At 42.6% G+C, this 15,970-nt stretch overlaps 1 protein-coding gene across 15 annotated transcripts in view; it reads right to left on the reverse strand.

Annotated features, from left to right (window-relative positions):
- Veph1 (ventricular zone expressed PH domain-containing 1) overlaps nucleotides 1-15,970 on the reverse strand; it is a 255,757-nt gene that overhangs the window by 182,005 nt on the left and 57,782 nt on the right. For all 15 annotated transcript variants that reach the window (XM_087626946.1, XM_087626897.1, XM_087626911.1 and 12 more), the window contains 2 exon segments: nucleotides 11,654-11,820; nucleotides 2,489-2,698 (listed from right to left, as the gene is read on the reverse strand). In XM_087626946.1, the coding sequence (XP_087483072.1) occupies nucleotides 2,489-2,698; nucleotides 11,654-11,812 (369 nt within the window). In that variant the 5' untranslated portion in view covers nucleotides 11,813-11,820.

The following is a 15,970-nucleotide window of genomic DNA, read 5'->3' on the forward strand; positions in this document are numbered from 1 at the left end:
GGTAAGATTTTCAACAATAGGAATATGTAGGAAGGAGCATTATTTCTGAGGAGACGCAGCTTGGCATTTGTAGAAAATCCAGTTACACTGGTCCTAAATGAAATGTAGCAATGAAATAAAAGAAATCGGAGCCAGAAAGGAGGTGACTCTAAGTAAAGCCATTCTTTTTAAGGAGAAAAAAACAGACTCGGAGAAACAAAATGACCTGACCAGCTACACAGAGACTATGGCTGGTCCTTCATGACCCTTGATTATCTGGGGACCTGACCACTGGAATCAGGAGCACAGATAATGGCCTCTTCCGTGTGTAGGTACTGTTACGTTCATCTGGGTTACTTAATGACATGTTAAATACAAAATCAAGATGACATTTGATTGTCTGGAAGAGACCTTTTACTTTCCTTCCTTTCGTGTTGGCTGATATTCTGGCTTGATGGGTGGAGACGGTATCTTGTTCCATGAGCTGAAAGCCATGTTCTGACTGTGCTCATGGGGAGTTAAGGACACAAACGGATCAGAAATCATGATCTTTCAGTGTTCTGTTCTGTACTTGTGGGTTTGGTATCCTCATACTCAACCCACTGTGGGTCAATATTTGAGAAAAAAAATCCATCTTCCTTCAACACATACAGATGTGACTTTGTCATTGTTTTCTAAAAACATAGAGCATGTTCAGTGTGATCGGTATTTGTATGTTATCTAGAGATAGTTTAAACTATATAGAAAAGTGTGTGAAGATTTTATAGCAACATTTTGTCACTTTACATAAGGAACTAAGAGCATCTACTGATTTTGTATCCTTGGGATCTTGGACCTGCACCTCTGAGGATACAGAGGAAAAAGTGTACACCCTGGGTTATATTCATAACCACCTCTTTCTCCCTTGTATACTCAGAGTCACACCAATGTTACTGCCACCCACTCTTTCTTGGTTTAGTGTTAGATCCGGCAGCAATGTGGATAGCATTTTTTGTTTGTTTATTTTGTGATTCACTAAATACTTTTAAAATAGAAACTTAGTCACCTCCTGCATGTATTATTACACACTAGTGAACCACAAATGCATTTATGACAAAATAATTACTACTATTGTGCAAAAGGGTATAGTTTAAATATTTCTCACACATTTAAGGCCTATCTATGTATCATGTATGTATGTATGTACAAATGTATATATGCATGTATGAATGCATGTATGTATGTATGTATATATGTATGTATGAATGTATGTATGTATGTATGTATGTACAAATGTATATATGTATGTATGAATGTATGTATGTATGTATGTATGTATGTATCTATCTATCTATCTATCTACCTATCTACCTATTTTCTTGTCCTTGTGATGAACTACGAGGTCAGCAGATTCAGTCAGAAGGTGTCAGAACTAATGGGCTAGAATTATGGATGGTTTGTGAGTTACCATATGGTTTCATGGAATCTAACCTGGGTTGTCAAGAGCAGCCAGTGTTCTTAGTAACCATGCTATTTCTTCAGGTACTTTCTTTTTAAAACTTTATCTAGTACAGAATCAAGGCACTAAACTAGATGAACTATGGGATTCACTAAAAATATTGGGCAATTTAGTATTTATTTAACTGAGAGTTGAATGTAAGTCAGGTAATTGAAAAACTTCTCCATTTTGTATTTACTTATTTTAATAGATAAATTAAAGTTCTGAATCCCCATGTCAAGTCAGCAGAGATACACAATTCCTATATGTTTTCATGTGCACAGCCTTTAGAATCTGGACTCCTAGATTCACTCTTCATTGTTTAATACCTACAGACTCTGATGGAGTCCCACTGCTCTTGCAAGACTCCCTTATGCAAATATTTACACTAGAACTTTTAAACATCCACAAACATTCATTTCCCTCTCCAAATAACATCACCCAGACTGCTGAGAGCACTCTATGACATGGTGTCCCTGGACTCTCTGGGCTCTCAGGATGGGTATCTCTGAGACCTACCTGCTCAGTCTCCCGGGCTAAGCACAACCACAACAGGGAATTTGATGAGCCCCTGTTGGTATTAATAAGTGGTATTGAATATTTCAAAATGCTTTCTTCTATTTTAATCCTGATTCTACATCAAGCGACACACTAGCAATAGAATTCTCAGTTCTGGAACTTTCCACAGACCCTCGTTCCATTGATTCAGAGGGTCATGGTGACACAAAAGTTTCAAAAGAGAAATGGAAACTCTCAGAAGAACCTGGACAACTTTGGAGTTTGGAGATGTTTTTAAATAATTCAAGGAGACAGAAAGGAAAGAAGGAAGCAAGGAAATGGGAAGAAAGAAGGGAAATGGGAAGAAAGGAGGGAGGGAGGAAGGGAGGGAGGGAGGGAGGAAGGAAGGAAGGGAGCAAGGAAGGAAGGGAAGTGGGAAGGAAGGAAAAAAGTAGGAAGGATAGAAGGAAGGAAGGAAGGAAGGAGGAAGGAAGGGAAGGGAGGAAGGGAAGGGAGGAGAGATGCCAAACTTACTTCATCCACATGCCCAACAGCACCAAAGATCCTCGCCATTTGTCCAGTGAGGTAGGGGAATTGCTCTGCAATCTCTTTCAGCATCGGGAGAAAACTGTTCAAGGCCAGCGGCTCATGGCCTGCTATTTCTATGAGGATGTTCAGGATGATGTCATTATAGGTTGACTCCTTCAGGTTTCTGATCAGGAAAGGAACACATTTCTGAACCACCTACAAAGAGAGAGGAGAGGAGGAAGGGGAAGAGAAATGACAAAGAGAACTGTTAGCCAAATCAGAATGACTTTCCAGAGAAAGCTTTGCTGAGACAGCCTCATACTGTAGCCTAGCTAGGCTCAGTTTAAAACCATCTTCTCACCTCAGCCTTTCGAGTGCTAGGTTTATAGCCCATGGACAGCAACATAGTAAATATTAAACCAGGAGGCAAAATCCTGGGATTATTAAACTCATGGTAAATCTCCTGACTTTGGAATCTAAACTTTACAATAAAACCATCTGCACCCGCATCTGCTTTCTTTTTAAGTCTCGATCTGCTATTGAAATGTGAAGTCCACAAAGTTTCCATGTCGCTGATGCCCAAACCAAGCTTTGACAAGCAATACAAATCCTGCATTCTCCCAGCAACTACCAGAGCTGCGGCTGAAGGAGAGCCAGTGAGTGAGAGACCCTTGTTGATCTTACTAAAACCCCCAGTTTGGGGAAAGTCTGTTTAGAAATGCTTCATGGTGGGAACAAGAAAGTGGGAGGGGTTTCTCATTTGTTTTCAGTCTCCAGTTTTACCAGGAAATGGCACAATAAGGTATAATTATTAAAGCAAAAATGGTTTCCACCAGAATCCCATTGCTTAGTAATACCTTTATGAGTATAAGAATTAAATAATTTTTACTAGAAAATATGACATTCTGTGGAATACGGGGACTAATACACAGTTATGGAAAGGGTGCCATGGGTAGAATTACTAACCAGGGTAAACTAGATAGGCTTGAGGTAACTAAAATTATCCTGCATATAGATTTAAACTTCATTCATTCATTCATTCATTCATGCATGCATTCATTCATTCATTCACGTACTTTGGGAGAAGAGAACATGGCTTGTTCCTGGGAAGTCATACATCGCAGTTCTATAAATGCTGCCTGTGTATTTGGGAGGGATGGCATGCCCTTTAGAGACACTGTGAGAGGTCTCTGGCTCATATAGCGAAAGTGTCAGCCAACTGCTCTGGGTCAGGGCAACATACCTGACCTGAGGCATTTGGAAATGGAAAATGCTCACACATTTCCTGCCCATTCTATAAAGCTCCATTTCCTAGCCCTTGCCCTTCAGGTCCTGTTTCTGGAACAACAAGGAGTGTGACACCTGGTTTTTCTAAGCATGTGGATTTTGAGTTTTAATTTAACTCGAGCTGCATAGCCTAAGCCCCACAAGACTGTATGTTCATCTGTCTGTCCCTTCAGGTAGAAAAGGGAAAAAGAAAAGAGAGAAGGGGGAAGGAGAGAAGGAGAGAAAAAGAAAGGAGGAGAAAGGAGAAATGGTAAAATATATTTTTGAAAGCAGGCAAGCAGGCACCATGAAAATAAACTCCCCCATTCCCTGAGGCGGGCAGATGACTCCATAGCAGGCACAGAAAGCAGAGCCATCTTCAACACTGTCAACAGCAGTCATGACCTTATACATGAAATAAAAGCTGAGCATTTCTCTGTGAATCCTAATAAGCTAAGTTTATTGTGATGGTGATAGGAAAGCAAGATATTTTAAAGTCTGTCCAACACATGAAAGCAAAGTGCTACCCTGGCAGGAGGTGCGTCCCATACACAGCAAGGGCCCTGTCTCCAAGGGCTGCCTTGGTGGGCTGACTTCATGTCTGGCAGAGAGTCCCGTGTCTGCTGTGAGCAGAGCAGTCACAGAGACTATGCAGATGGCGGACACAGAGGAAGCAGACATGGCTCTCATCCTCTTGCAGCATACCACTGAAAGAATTCTCCAATGGCCTCCTTGCCCGGCCTCATGAGCTAACCTCATAACTGCCTCCAGAGTACCTCGTTCTAAAACCTCAGTTTGATGCTATCAAGCTACCCCCATGATGCAGAGCCAGAAGCCCAATGCCGGGGCCTTGAGCACCTTCACTTAGGGTCTTTCTGCTTCCTTTCCCCCATGGCCAAGCTTCCTGGTCCCACTGCTTTGGTGAAAGTAGAAGGAAGTGTCTGCTTCCTCACTGACTTTCTGCCCGCCCTATAGACAGAGGGCCTGGGGTAGAGTCCTGTAACCACATACCTAAATATTCAGCAGCTCTTTAAGATATAATCCTCCTGCCTGGGAAATGAACCTTGGGACAATCTGGCATGCTTGATTTTGATTTAGAATCTCTGGCCTGTGTACAAGAAGTAGGGAGAGATGACCCGACCCCCTTTCTGTCTACCCTTACCTTTTCCCGCCTGCAGGCTAATTTAAGCAACCTCTCAGGAATATGAGGTCACTTAGCAGTGTAACGTAGATCCTAAAAAAATAAAATTTCTTCACAAAATATGTGAAGCATGAGAATAGCTTGAAGCCCTGTCTTGGGGATCCCCTTAGGGAAATTCACACCGTTCTGACAGCTCATCTCACAGTTAAATCTACTTACAAGCACTTTCTGGCCTTTGTTCCACATTTCCTACTATAAATTGTACTTTTGCAATACGAAAGGTGGAGAAAACTGAGAACTTTTGCCTTTAGTTCTGACCTAAACTGCAAATAAACCCATTCCTTTTTACGGATTCCTGAATCCTGATTTTTTTTAATGTAAAATAAGCAAGCAAGGGCCCTCGTCAGTCACACTCTTAGAGTGGCTTGTGCTGCCATGAACAGACCCAGAGCCAGTGTGCAGAAACACTAGATAGAGACAGGCTCAAGGTGTCCTGGGCTCTAGTGTCCTGGGCTGTACTTAGTGAGGGGTGGGTTTAAGGTGGGGCACAAGAAGAGGAAGCCCTGACAGAACTGTCCAAAGCAAGCAGCTGAAGTGAGTTCCAGCCTTGAACTCTCTGGCTCCTCCTGGACGGCTGTCTTCTCTTTCTACCCCTTCATTGCCGTTCATAATGTGGCCTCACCACAGAGTTGACATTTTGTGGATACCTCTCCGCAAAGCCAAGAAAATTATTGACATTTCAAGACCTATGTATAAAACAGAAGGCAAAGTGTGTGTGTGTGTGTGTGTGTGTGTGTGTGTGTGTGTGTGTGTACTACCACTTAAAATAGTCCTCTGGCAAAATTTTCTAGTTAATTTGGCTAGCATCAAGACTTCATTAATTTCTAGAAATCTACGAAAATGACTGTCATTCCTTTTGCTTGTGGCTTATTTTCACCACACCAATGTTCTGGAAAAGAGGTTCTGTTGTGCAGACTGTTTCTGAAGAGTCTCTATATCTTTTGCTTGATCTTCTTCATGGTTTGTAAATGACATCAAGTAATTATGCAAAATGACCCCTAAGCATTGTGGGCATGGCAACTGGCCTGGTGGATGATGTGTGAGGTGTTGTAAGATTTGGCACGAGAATAGGAATCTTCTACTCTGTTGTGTGAAACCCAGGAAATGACCAGTTCCTCTGGGTCTGAACACTGAGGAGGGAGAGTTTCACTTGCCTCTCTCTGTCACTCATCTTTGCATGCCTGGGGCCAGAAGCCCATGCCTGGGGCTAATAACATGTATGCACACACATTAATAAATTCTTTTCTGTTTGCTAGCTAAACCCAGGAAGTCCCATGGCAGCCAAGAAAACATTGACTTTATACTTATAAAGGCAACTTGGAAAACTGACCACACAAACTTTTCCTATAAATGGATCCTGAGGTTCCCCTGGGGATGCTGACCATGAGTCACTAGCCAGGAACTGCCTCTCTATCTGAGAAGAATAGTGTCCTGTAAAGAATGACACCCAGTATTATTGATGACTTGCCTGACCACCCATGTACATCTTAGAGCTTATAGGTATGTGGATGCTAAGACTTCATGGACCATAAGCTTTGTGTAGAGAAATTGTCTCTACAGAGCCTTGAATGAGAGTCTCCAGGGCCTTTTTTATGGGGAAGGAAGAGCTAACAAGAGACACATTTTGTTCCTAATCTATATTACGGTCCAAGAAAGAGGTTTTTTAAGGCCCACTATTGACCAGTCCTGAGAGTCATGTTCTCTCACTGGTCTCGGAAGGTGGTGAGAACCACATTCAACAAACAAAAGAAATCCAATCAACCAACCAATCAGCCAGTTAGTCAACCAGCCAACCAGCCAACCAGCCAACCAGCCAGCCAACCAGTCAACCAACCAACAAACCAACCAACCAACCATCCAACCAGCCAACCAACCAGTCAACCAGCCAGCCAACCAGCCAACCAACCTGTCAACCATCCAACCAGCCAGCCAACCAGCCAACCAGTCAACATCCCAGATTAGTTCACTCGTTAGAGATACCACTAATGACCTCTGTTTTAGTTACTTTTTTCAACAAGAAAACCAGCAGAAGCAACTTGAAGGAGGAAGGGGTTTGTTTTAACTTATACTTTCAAGGACTTCAGTCCATCATGGTATGGAAAGTGGGGTTTGGGAGGCTCAGTCCCTGTTGGGGTTTCTCACATCATGGAAGACCACTGAAGCAGATGTAACCCCCAGAGGACTGTCCTTATCGGTCTATGTCTGCAATGTTCTGAATCAGCACTAACAGCTAGAACTAAGGTTTCTGTATGTGAGCATGCAGGGGACATTTCAGACCCAAACCATTACATTCTCCAGGTGACATATGGCAAGCCTTTATCCTGACATGCACGGTCACACCCCTCCATGTCCTTCTGATTAATTCATCTGGTTTACAGTTTAAAATCTGGTTTATGAGTTAAAATCTAGTCTGTGTTTCTAGGTGCTGGTGCATTGTAGGCCCCTCTGCAAACCCTCTCTCCGTGATTATGCCCCTGACCACTGGTAAAGTAGGTATTCTGTATGTCACTGCCTATGGCTGGGTAGGTTCTAAGGGACCTTAGAACTGAAGGAGCAAGTGGAAGGTTCACTTTCACAGGAAGAGAAGGGATGGGAGCAACTGACTGGGCAGTCCCCTCTTACAATCTCTTTTAATGGTTAAAATCTGGGCACAGTGAAGTCCACTCAGTCACTCTAAGTGCCTCCCTCCTAGGCCTGGTCTCTTCATTCTGGAGCCTACCCTCAGAACCCGCTACCTCATCCAGTGCCTGTTCCTCATTCAGCTCACTTCTGTCTTTTGTCATCATCTATCTCACACATTTTGCTAAATCCTCTGGAAATCATCTGCTTTAGAAGTTACAGTTGTGCTCTGAGTCTCTGTTTCTTTGTGTCTCTGTGTCTGTCTGTCTGTGCATGTGCATGTGCATGTGCACGCACGCATGTGCACATGTGTGTGTGTTTGCGCGAGTGTGAAATGATTTCTAGGATATAGTCATATCAGATTTTAGTTACAGCTTGGCCTTATGCGTGCAGCTTTGGAACCATGACAAGTGTCCATTCAGATTATCCGTATGTGGTGACTTTAGGGAGGGCAGTTTGACTGTGATTTAGAAAGGGAGATAGGGCCTTGAGCAGAAGAAGGCCTGAGGGCTGATCAGCATGAGGCCAGTGTGAAAAGTCACCTCACCAAGTCACTCCTCATCACCGGGAGTGATCCAAATTTTGGGTTTTCCTTCTATTAGCTATAAAAAGCTCCCTGTGTGGAATGGGATGAGGGATGGAATGATTGCAAGCCACCGGCCCAGTGGCTGTTACCTGTGTGTAAATGAACTCAACCAGTCTCAGCACCCATTGTCCATTGTAACCAGGATGGAGAAAAACAGCCCCCTCTTGTAACCTTTTCTAGGGGAAACTACTCAGGCCGAGGGAAGATAAAGGTAGAAGTCGGACAGTCTGGCTTCACATCTTTCTAATTCTCCACCAGGTGTGTGAGATCAAGCCAGTTAACTCCTTGGAGTATCTGTTTCGATTAAAGTCAAATGGAGGAAGGTTAGCACATTGTTGAGTAATTTATTGGATTAAGTGAGCTACTATATATGTAGAAAAGAGTCCATTGTAAATGGTCAAGTTGTCTGCAAAGTTAGGCACGAATTCTAACTTTTCCATGTGAGAAAGATCCACAAAAGGAATGCTGTACACCAGGTGCTAAGTCAGCATCCTTTGTTGGCTGTGACCAGCATTAAGCATGGTGCTATTGGAACACACTAGCTTTCAAATCTCAGGGTGCTTCAGAGGAGAGAGGGGCCAAGAACTGTGGGAAAGAGATTCTGAGAGTCCTTCTGGCATTTTTAGCTACTTTCTGAAAGACAGGGATAGTTAGCCAAGAAAAGTAGGAGTCATGAGAACTTCCAGGAGGAAAACGGCATGCATGTGAATGTCCACTGCCCATGAGATAATACCCATGAACTAGCCCTTTGAAGGTTTGAGGCCAAGAAGTGATGAGAAAAAACTGTATTCATTGCCCTTTCCTGAGCCTCTCAGCTGTCACTCATTCTGACAGAACAGTGAGTGTGGAGACACCCTCATTCTTGGACCTCTTTGCTTTGGGAAGGTGACTTCAGGGCATTTTCTCCTTCATCCTATAACTGCCTGCACTGGCTTTATTCTCATCTACTGTCAGTCCCTACCCCATGGAAGATGAGTTAATAGAGGTCATGTTAGTCTATATAGAACCACTTTCTAAAAATCACATTTGTTTTGCTTTAGCTCCCTATCTTCTCAGTCAGCTCCTTTCCAGGTCCATCTGTGGTAATCCTAACCATGGTTTCCATGGAGAACTCATAAGCCCTTTCTTCTGCAAGCCTGTGAGAACACTACCTATGTAGCACAAAAACAACAAACGAACTACAACAACAACAACACCCCAACACTGGTTGTCATCACCTGTGTCGAGGCGATCTTGAGATGAGGCTGTTCCCTTGGATATATGGGTGGTCTCGATGAATAAGGGTCTGGAGGAAGCAGGCGGTAGATCAGAGCCAGAGAAGAGATGGGGAGAAAAGTAGAGGCAAGAGAGATATTGATCACGAGCTTGGAAAGCTAATAGCCTCTGGCAGCCAGAAAAGATAAGAGAGCAGACTCATCAGAGATCCTATAGTGAGGATCAGCCCTGTTGACCCAGTTTAGACTCCAAGTCTAACTGTGTGTTTTTAAATCACTGAATTTGTGCTGTTTTCGGAAGTGGCAGCAGTAATGAGTAAACCAAGCATTGTGCCTGTTCAGTGTGCCTGCTATGCGGTGGCTCAAAGATCCTGAGGCTGCGCTCCTCACCCCAGCTGTACCAGATGCTCCCCAGCTTCTCTGTGCTTCATCCTTTCTGAAACCTATTCCTGCATTTGTGATCTGGACCACATTGCCTGAGGTCCTCTGGCATCCAGTTTTGTGTTGTGCTTCCTCTCACGTCTCCACTTCTTTATATTTTTTCTGTTAGTCATTTTTCCTGTTTGGGTTTCCTGAGTTAGCAGTCCATACTATATGGTCACTTTCCAACCTTTCCTTCTACACGCAACCCACGGTAAATGGCTGCCTCTCCTCACTGCAGCTCTACACATAGTGATTCTTTGGGTTCACTGGTGATTCCAGATTGCCAAATCCAGGACCATTTCCCATCTCAAGTCTCCTTAATTCCTCTAGATCATATTTCTCTTGAGTTGTGTTTCCCCTCTAGAGATCATACCACACTCTTCCTAGTTCAGGAAGGCTTCTGCTTCCTTTGGTTTATCATTCATTCATTTATTCACTCATTCACTCACTCATTTAACAATCTCTTAACACAACCACTTTGGTGTGTGTATATCTGCATGAGTGATCCTTGTTCGTGTATATGCACATGCATTTATGTGTTTGTGTGGAGACCAGAGGTCACCTTCAGGTGTTATACATCAAGAGCCGTTCACCCTCTTTGTTGAGACAGGATCTCCCTCAGGGACCTGGAACTTGGCAATTGAGCTAAACTGACTGAGCAGCGAGCTTCTGTGCTTTTGGACTCTGCCTCAGTGTTGAAGTATCGAAAGCATGTACCACCATACCTGGCTTTTTACGTGGGTGCTGGGGATTGAACGCAGGTCCTCATGCTTATTCAACAAGTGCTTTATCTGCTGAGCTATTGAACGTTTACTGTCAGTCCAGAATGAAGTTAGGGACTAGTTGTGAATATGGAGACACAATCCTTAAGGAGTTTATAGTAAAGTAGAAGAGGCAGAAACACCGTAACAAAGATAATAATAGTTATAATAATAAAGTTATTGAAAATAGCATTGTTATCACCATTGTTATTACCCTAAGGACAAAAGTGAAGATGCACACAGGCAGCACTCGGCCCTCTGGCCTTGTTCTTTAATTTATGGTCCCCGAGGTAGTAACAGCCTATGGCCTGAGCCTGACCTATGGAGCAGGGATCTCTGGGGGTGCAGCTGAGGTATGGGTCAGCTTCCTGGTTTTCTATCCTGGGGAATCAAGATTCCTAACCCTGCTCCTCTCCCTGGAGGCCCTTGTCTCTCTGCTCCCCCAGCACAGACTGCATTTAAGGCTCTCGTTTAGGTAGTATTTCCTTAAGGACCTCACTGTACCATCTCGCCCTAAGGCAGTGTCAGTAGCCCTGAGAAATCTACATCTACTACCTCCTCTCACAGCTTCCGGATTCCATCTGAGAGATTCAAAGGAAGAGCAAGAGAGAGATTTTATTTTCATTATTTGATCCCTTAGACTAGGCCTCATATAAGTTTTGTTCGTTTATTTACCACCACACACTCTATCTGATGTACACATACACGCCCCTTATGTACAAACACACATATACCCTCATGTACACACACACACACACATACACACACACATACCCTCATGTACATACACCACTCATGCACAAACATACACACCACTCATATTTATACTCCTTATGAATACATACACCCTCATGTACATACACCCCAATGTACCCCATGTACACACAGACACACCCTTATGCACATACCCACATCCCTCGTGTAGACACAGGTACACACACACACACACACACACACACACACACACACTCTTCATACAAATATATTGGAACTAGATAGAGCTTTTGCTCACAAGGAAACCCTAAGCACAAATTATCTGGAAGCCTATCTGCTTTGTGGACCATCACGGTGATTGCATTTGGTAAACAGTGCCCTTTTTACCTCCACATCTTTTCTCTTTGCTGCTACATGGAGAAGCCGTAGTAGATGGTACTGTTCTGTCTGCTCCAATTGAGACATCAAGGCCAGGAGTTCTGCCAGGTGCCTGTTGATTGGTTGGGGCTGCTTTTCATACACAGCAGGCAACACCCTCAGTAGCATGGCATTTCCTATTGGAACAATAAAGGCAACAGCATCGACTTTATCAACCTTAAAGCAATAGAAATAACATTATTGTCACTGTAATAATCTTTGCACTTAAGCAGCACAGCTAATAGCCAGCCAAATGTTCTGTTAAAAGTAACAGAGTATCTCATTCTGAAAAAATTAGTCATAAAAGAACAATTCCAACTGATTTAAGGGGGGGGCACTTAATGACACAATCAGTATCATTATTCAGTGAAAAATTTTTCCCTGAGTAATGTTCCACAGGGGTTAGAGGCGCACTTGACAGTAAGCAGACCACACCCCTGAGGAGACAGTTCCGATAAAAAATTCCCCGTTAGAAGAGACATTTGGTTGATGTTGAAACGAAAAGTGAGCAGTGTTATAAGCATAAACCTAAATGAAATCAAACCAAAAAAATGTTCTGAGGAATGCGCTCACATTCCTGAGGGGCGGGAGGCTTGGTTTGACAAGGGACATATGGGAATGGTGCCTTATGCCTACAGATGGTTTAAAAGGTAGCAACGCAAATTTAAATCTTCAGTTTCTACATTGAATTTGCACTCAGCTTGTTTGTCACATGTGATTTGCTCAAAGTCAGGTGTGACAGCTGGATTTAAACTGGCAAAACCTGAAGGAAAGAAAATTCCATAAGCTGCAGGGACAGACGTATCTGCAATACGTGGGAGACAGCTGCTTATGGCTTTATGGTAGGATGTTTCAGCTCAGAGTCCAGGCAGGCACTTACTTTAGTGTTCCAGAGAATCTGGTTTCTGGAGGTTTCTCGTAGAAAACTGTCAGATTCTATTCATAGTTTTTGATGCGGCAGTGGTGCTGGGATTGAACCGAGGGCCCCACACATGCCAGGCAAGCGCTCTTCAAATGCCCATGTTTTGTGCATGTTGTTCAAATGCAACATGGTTTGTGGTTTAGGTTTTCTATAAAGCTGGCTTTATTAGAGAACTATACACAGGAAGAATCAAACAAGCAGAAACTATACATATGTAAACCTTCATTAAGTGGTAAAGATGTGTGAATTCATAGAAGACATTTAATTATGAACATTAGGGAAAGAAAGCTTGGATTTCTAGAACATCGGTGTTAATATTCAGTGAAAGTAGACAAATTTAATGTAGTTGGATAGAAAAATGTTGAGACTTGCTTTTCATAGAATAGCTTCAAACATGTCTTTGCAATACATCCACAGGATTAAAAATTTTGGAAGTACATTTAAAAATGTATTTTTTTTAAAAAAATAGTTTGTAATAGCCAGGTGTGGTATGGGACATGTCTACCACCTCAGTACTTGGGAGATTGAGACAAGAGGATGACCATAAGTTTGAGCCCATTCTGGCCTATGTAGTGAGTTCAAGACAATCGTAGGCTACATTGCAGGACCTTGTCTCAAAGTGAATTAACAAGTAAAACATAAAGGAATTTGTCCTGGGATAAGAGATGGCTCAGCATTGAAGAGCACTGGCTGCTCTTCCAAGGACTGGAGTTGGAATCCCAGCACCCACATTGTGGCTGGAAACCATCCAGTTACAGAGGATCCAACACCCTCTTCTGGCTTCCACAGCATAAAATAATAAAGTAAATTTAAAAAAAGACACTGTTCCCATCACTATTTTTTAAACAATTTAATAATTTAATACCAAACAATTTGTTTGGTTTCTGCTTGTTTTTGTATAGAGCTTTTCCGGGGAATTTTTGGTTCAGTACATAACCGATGCAGAACGCATTAGGTCATAGAACTTAGCTGTGTGTGCACACTGGTCGGCTGATGGGAGAGGTCACATTGAATGCGACTGTAGCTAGAATCTGGGACAGGAATCTGCCTTTTACTACCATCTCCAGCAAAGGCCCTGGGGGGTCATTTTGCAGGGGGAAATCCCTAGATTAGTCATTTTCAACTGACTTCTAACGAGATAAACCCAAAAGATAAGTGCAAAAGAACTTATTTTATTTATTTTTTTAGTTAGGAACTGATGAAGAAATTTGGGATGTAGAAATTCTGTAAAAATATTCCATTCATAACTCACATTGTTTTAAATATCGAATGTTTCAAGCCCACAGACAAGCATAAGAAATGATAAAATTGATAATCGTGTGCCTGTCACACAGCTTTACCAAAACTGCCTTGTGCCATAAATCTTTCCTGACCATTTGTTTTCTTTTCTCCTCAGAGGCAGTCATCACTGTGAAGTAAGTATTTCTCATTGTCATGAATGGTTTTAAACCTTAATTACATGTGTTTATCAATAATCATCTTACAGCCGTTTGCCTTATAATTTTACCTGAATGGATTCCTTGCTCACAGAACTCTTGGCAAACTATTTTATTCCATTCACTATTATGCTGGTTTTCACTCAAACTGGCTTCTTCTCTTTATTCTTCTACCCAGGGGCACCATTTTGTTAATGTACTCTATCGATTCCAGAAGAAACCATCAGAAAAATGCCCAAACTCACTCAGATGTGTTACCTTCTGTCTTCTGAAGGCCAATAGGAATGTCACTTTCCTAAAACCAAGGTATAGGAAAGGCTTCACGGCTCCTGCCAGAGACTCCAGAAGGAACCATTTCTTTGGCTCTGCCAGCTTCTAGAGTCTGGTGTGTATTTGCTGGTTTGTACACCTTTCCATCACTTTCAAAGCTAGAAACATGGTGTCTCTGCCATCTTGCCTCTTCCTGTCATTATCATTCCTCACCTAACTGTCTTTTGCATCCTTTTTTTCTCTTAGAATATTCTCCTTATTATATGTGAGTGTACATGCATGTGATATGAATGTGTGTGCGAAGATGTGTGTAGAAGTTAGAGACAACTTTCCGGAGTCGGTTTTCTTCCACCACCAACCACTCCAAGGACTGAACTGAAATCACTTGGGACACTTATCTGTCTTCTTGATTCATTACTACTCTCTTTGGTTGTGCCAAATTGGCCATTTTATCCTTCCCTGATCTTTTAAAAAGAATTTTAATTCACTTTTAAAAAAAATATGGGGATCATGTATAGCCCCACCTTTACAAGTTCCTCCCCACTTAGTTTTCTCTCCTTTTCCTCAAAGAAGGGGAAGCCCCACTTAGGTATCATCCCACCCTGGGATATCCCATCAAAGTAGATAAGTGCACACTCTCTCACTGAGGCCCAGCCAGGTCGTCCAGTTAGGGGAAGAGGGTCCAATGGCAGGCAACAGAGTCAGAGACAGCTTCTGTTCCAATTGTTAGGTGTCCCACATGAAGACCAAACTGTACATCTGCTATGAATGTGTAGGGGGCTCAGGTCCAGCCCCTACATGCTCTTTGGTTGGTGGTTCAGGTCCAGTGAACACCCGTGGGTCCAGGGGGGTTGATTCCGAAGGTCTTCTTGTAGTGTCTGTCCTTGACCCCTCCAGCTTGCTCAAGTCTATCCCCCACTCTTCTACAAGACTCCCTGAGCACTTGCCTTGAACATATTGTCACAGGAGACAAATTCCTGAACAGAAAACCAACAGCTCAGGCACTAAGACCAACCAAGCCTAAGGACACCATCAATAGGACAAAATGGCAGCCTACAGAAAAGATCTACAGGAAAAGATCTTTACCAATCTTACATCTGACTGAGGTCTAAGATAAAATATATACAAAGAACTTAAGAAACAGGCACCAACAACCCAAATTTAAAAAACAAAACAAAACAATAAACAAACAAACAAACAAACAGGATACATAGGTAAACAGAGAATTCACAACCGAGGAATCTCAAGTGGCCGAGAGCACTTAAAGAAATGTTCAAAGTCCTTAGTCATAAGGGAAATACAAATTAAAAACAACACTGAGAGTCTACTTTACACTTATCACAATGGCTAAAACCCAAAAGTCAAGTGACAGCACGTACTGGTGAGGATGTGGAGAAAGAGGAACACTCTTCCATTGCTGGTGGGATTGCAAACTGGTACAACCTGTTTGGAAATCAATTTGGCAGTTTCTCAGAAAACTGGAAATAGTTCTACCCCAAGACCCAGCTATACCACTCCTGGGCATATACTCAAAAGATGCCCCATTATACCACAGGGACACCTGCTCAACAATGTTCATAGCAGCTTTATTCATAGCAGTGAGAAACTGGAAACAATTCAGATGTCCATCAACTAAAGAGTGGATCAAGGAAAGTGTGG

The sequence above is a fragment of the Rattus norvegicus genome, chromosome 2 (assembly GCF_021556685.1).
Source record: "Rattus norvegicus strain SHRSP/BbbUtx chromosome 2, alternate assembly SHRSP_T2T, whole genome shotgun sequence".
Classification (NCBI taxonomy): Eukaryota; Metazoa; Chordata; class Mammalia; order Rodentia; family Muridae; genus Rattus; species Rattus norvegicus.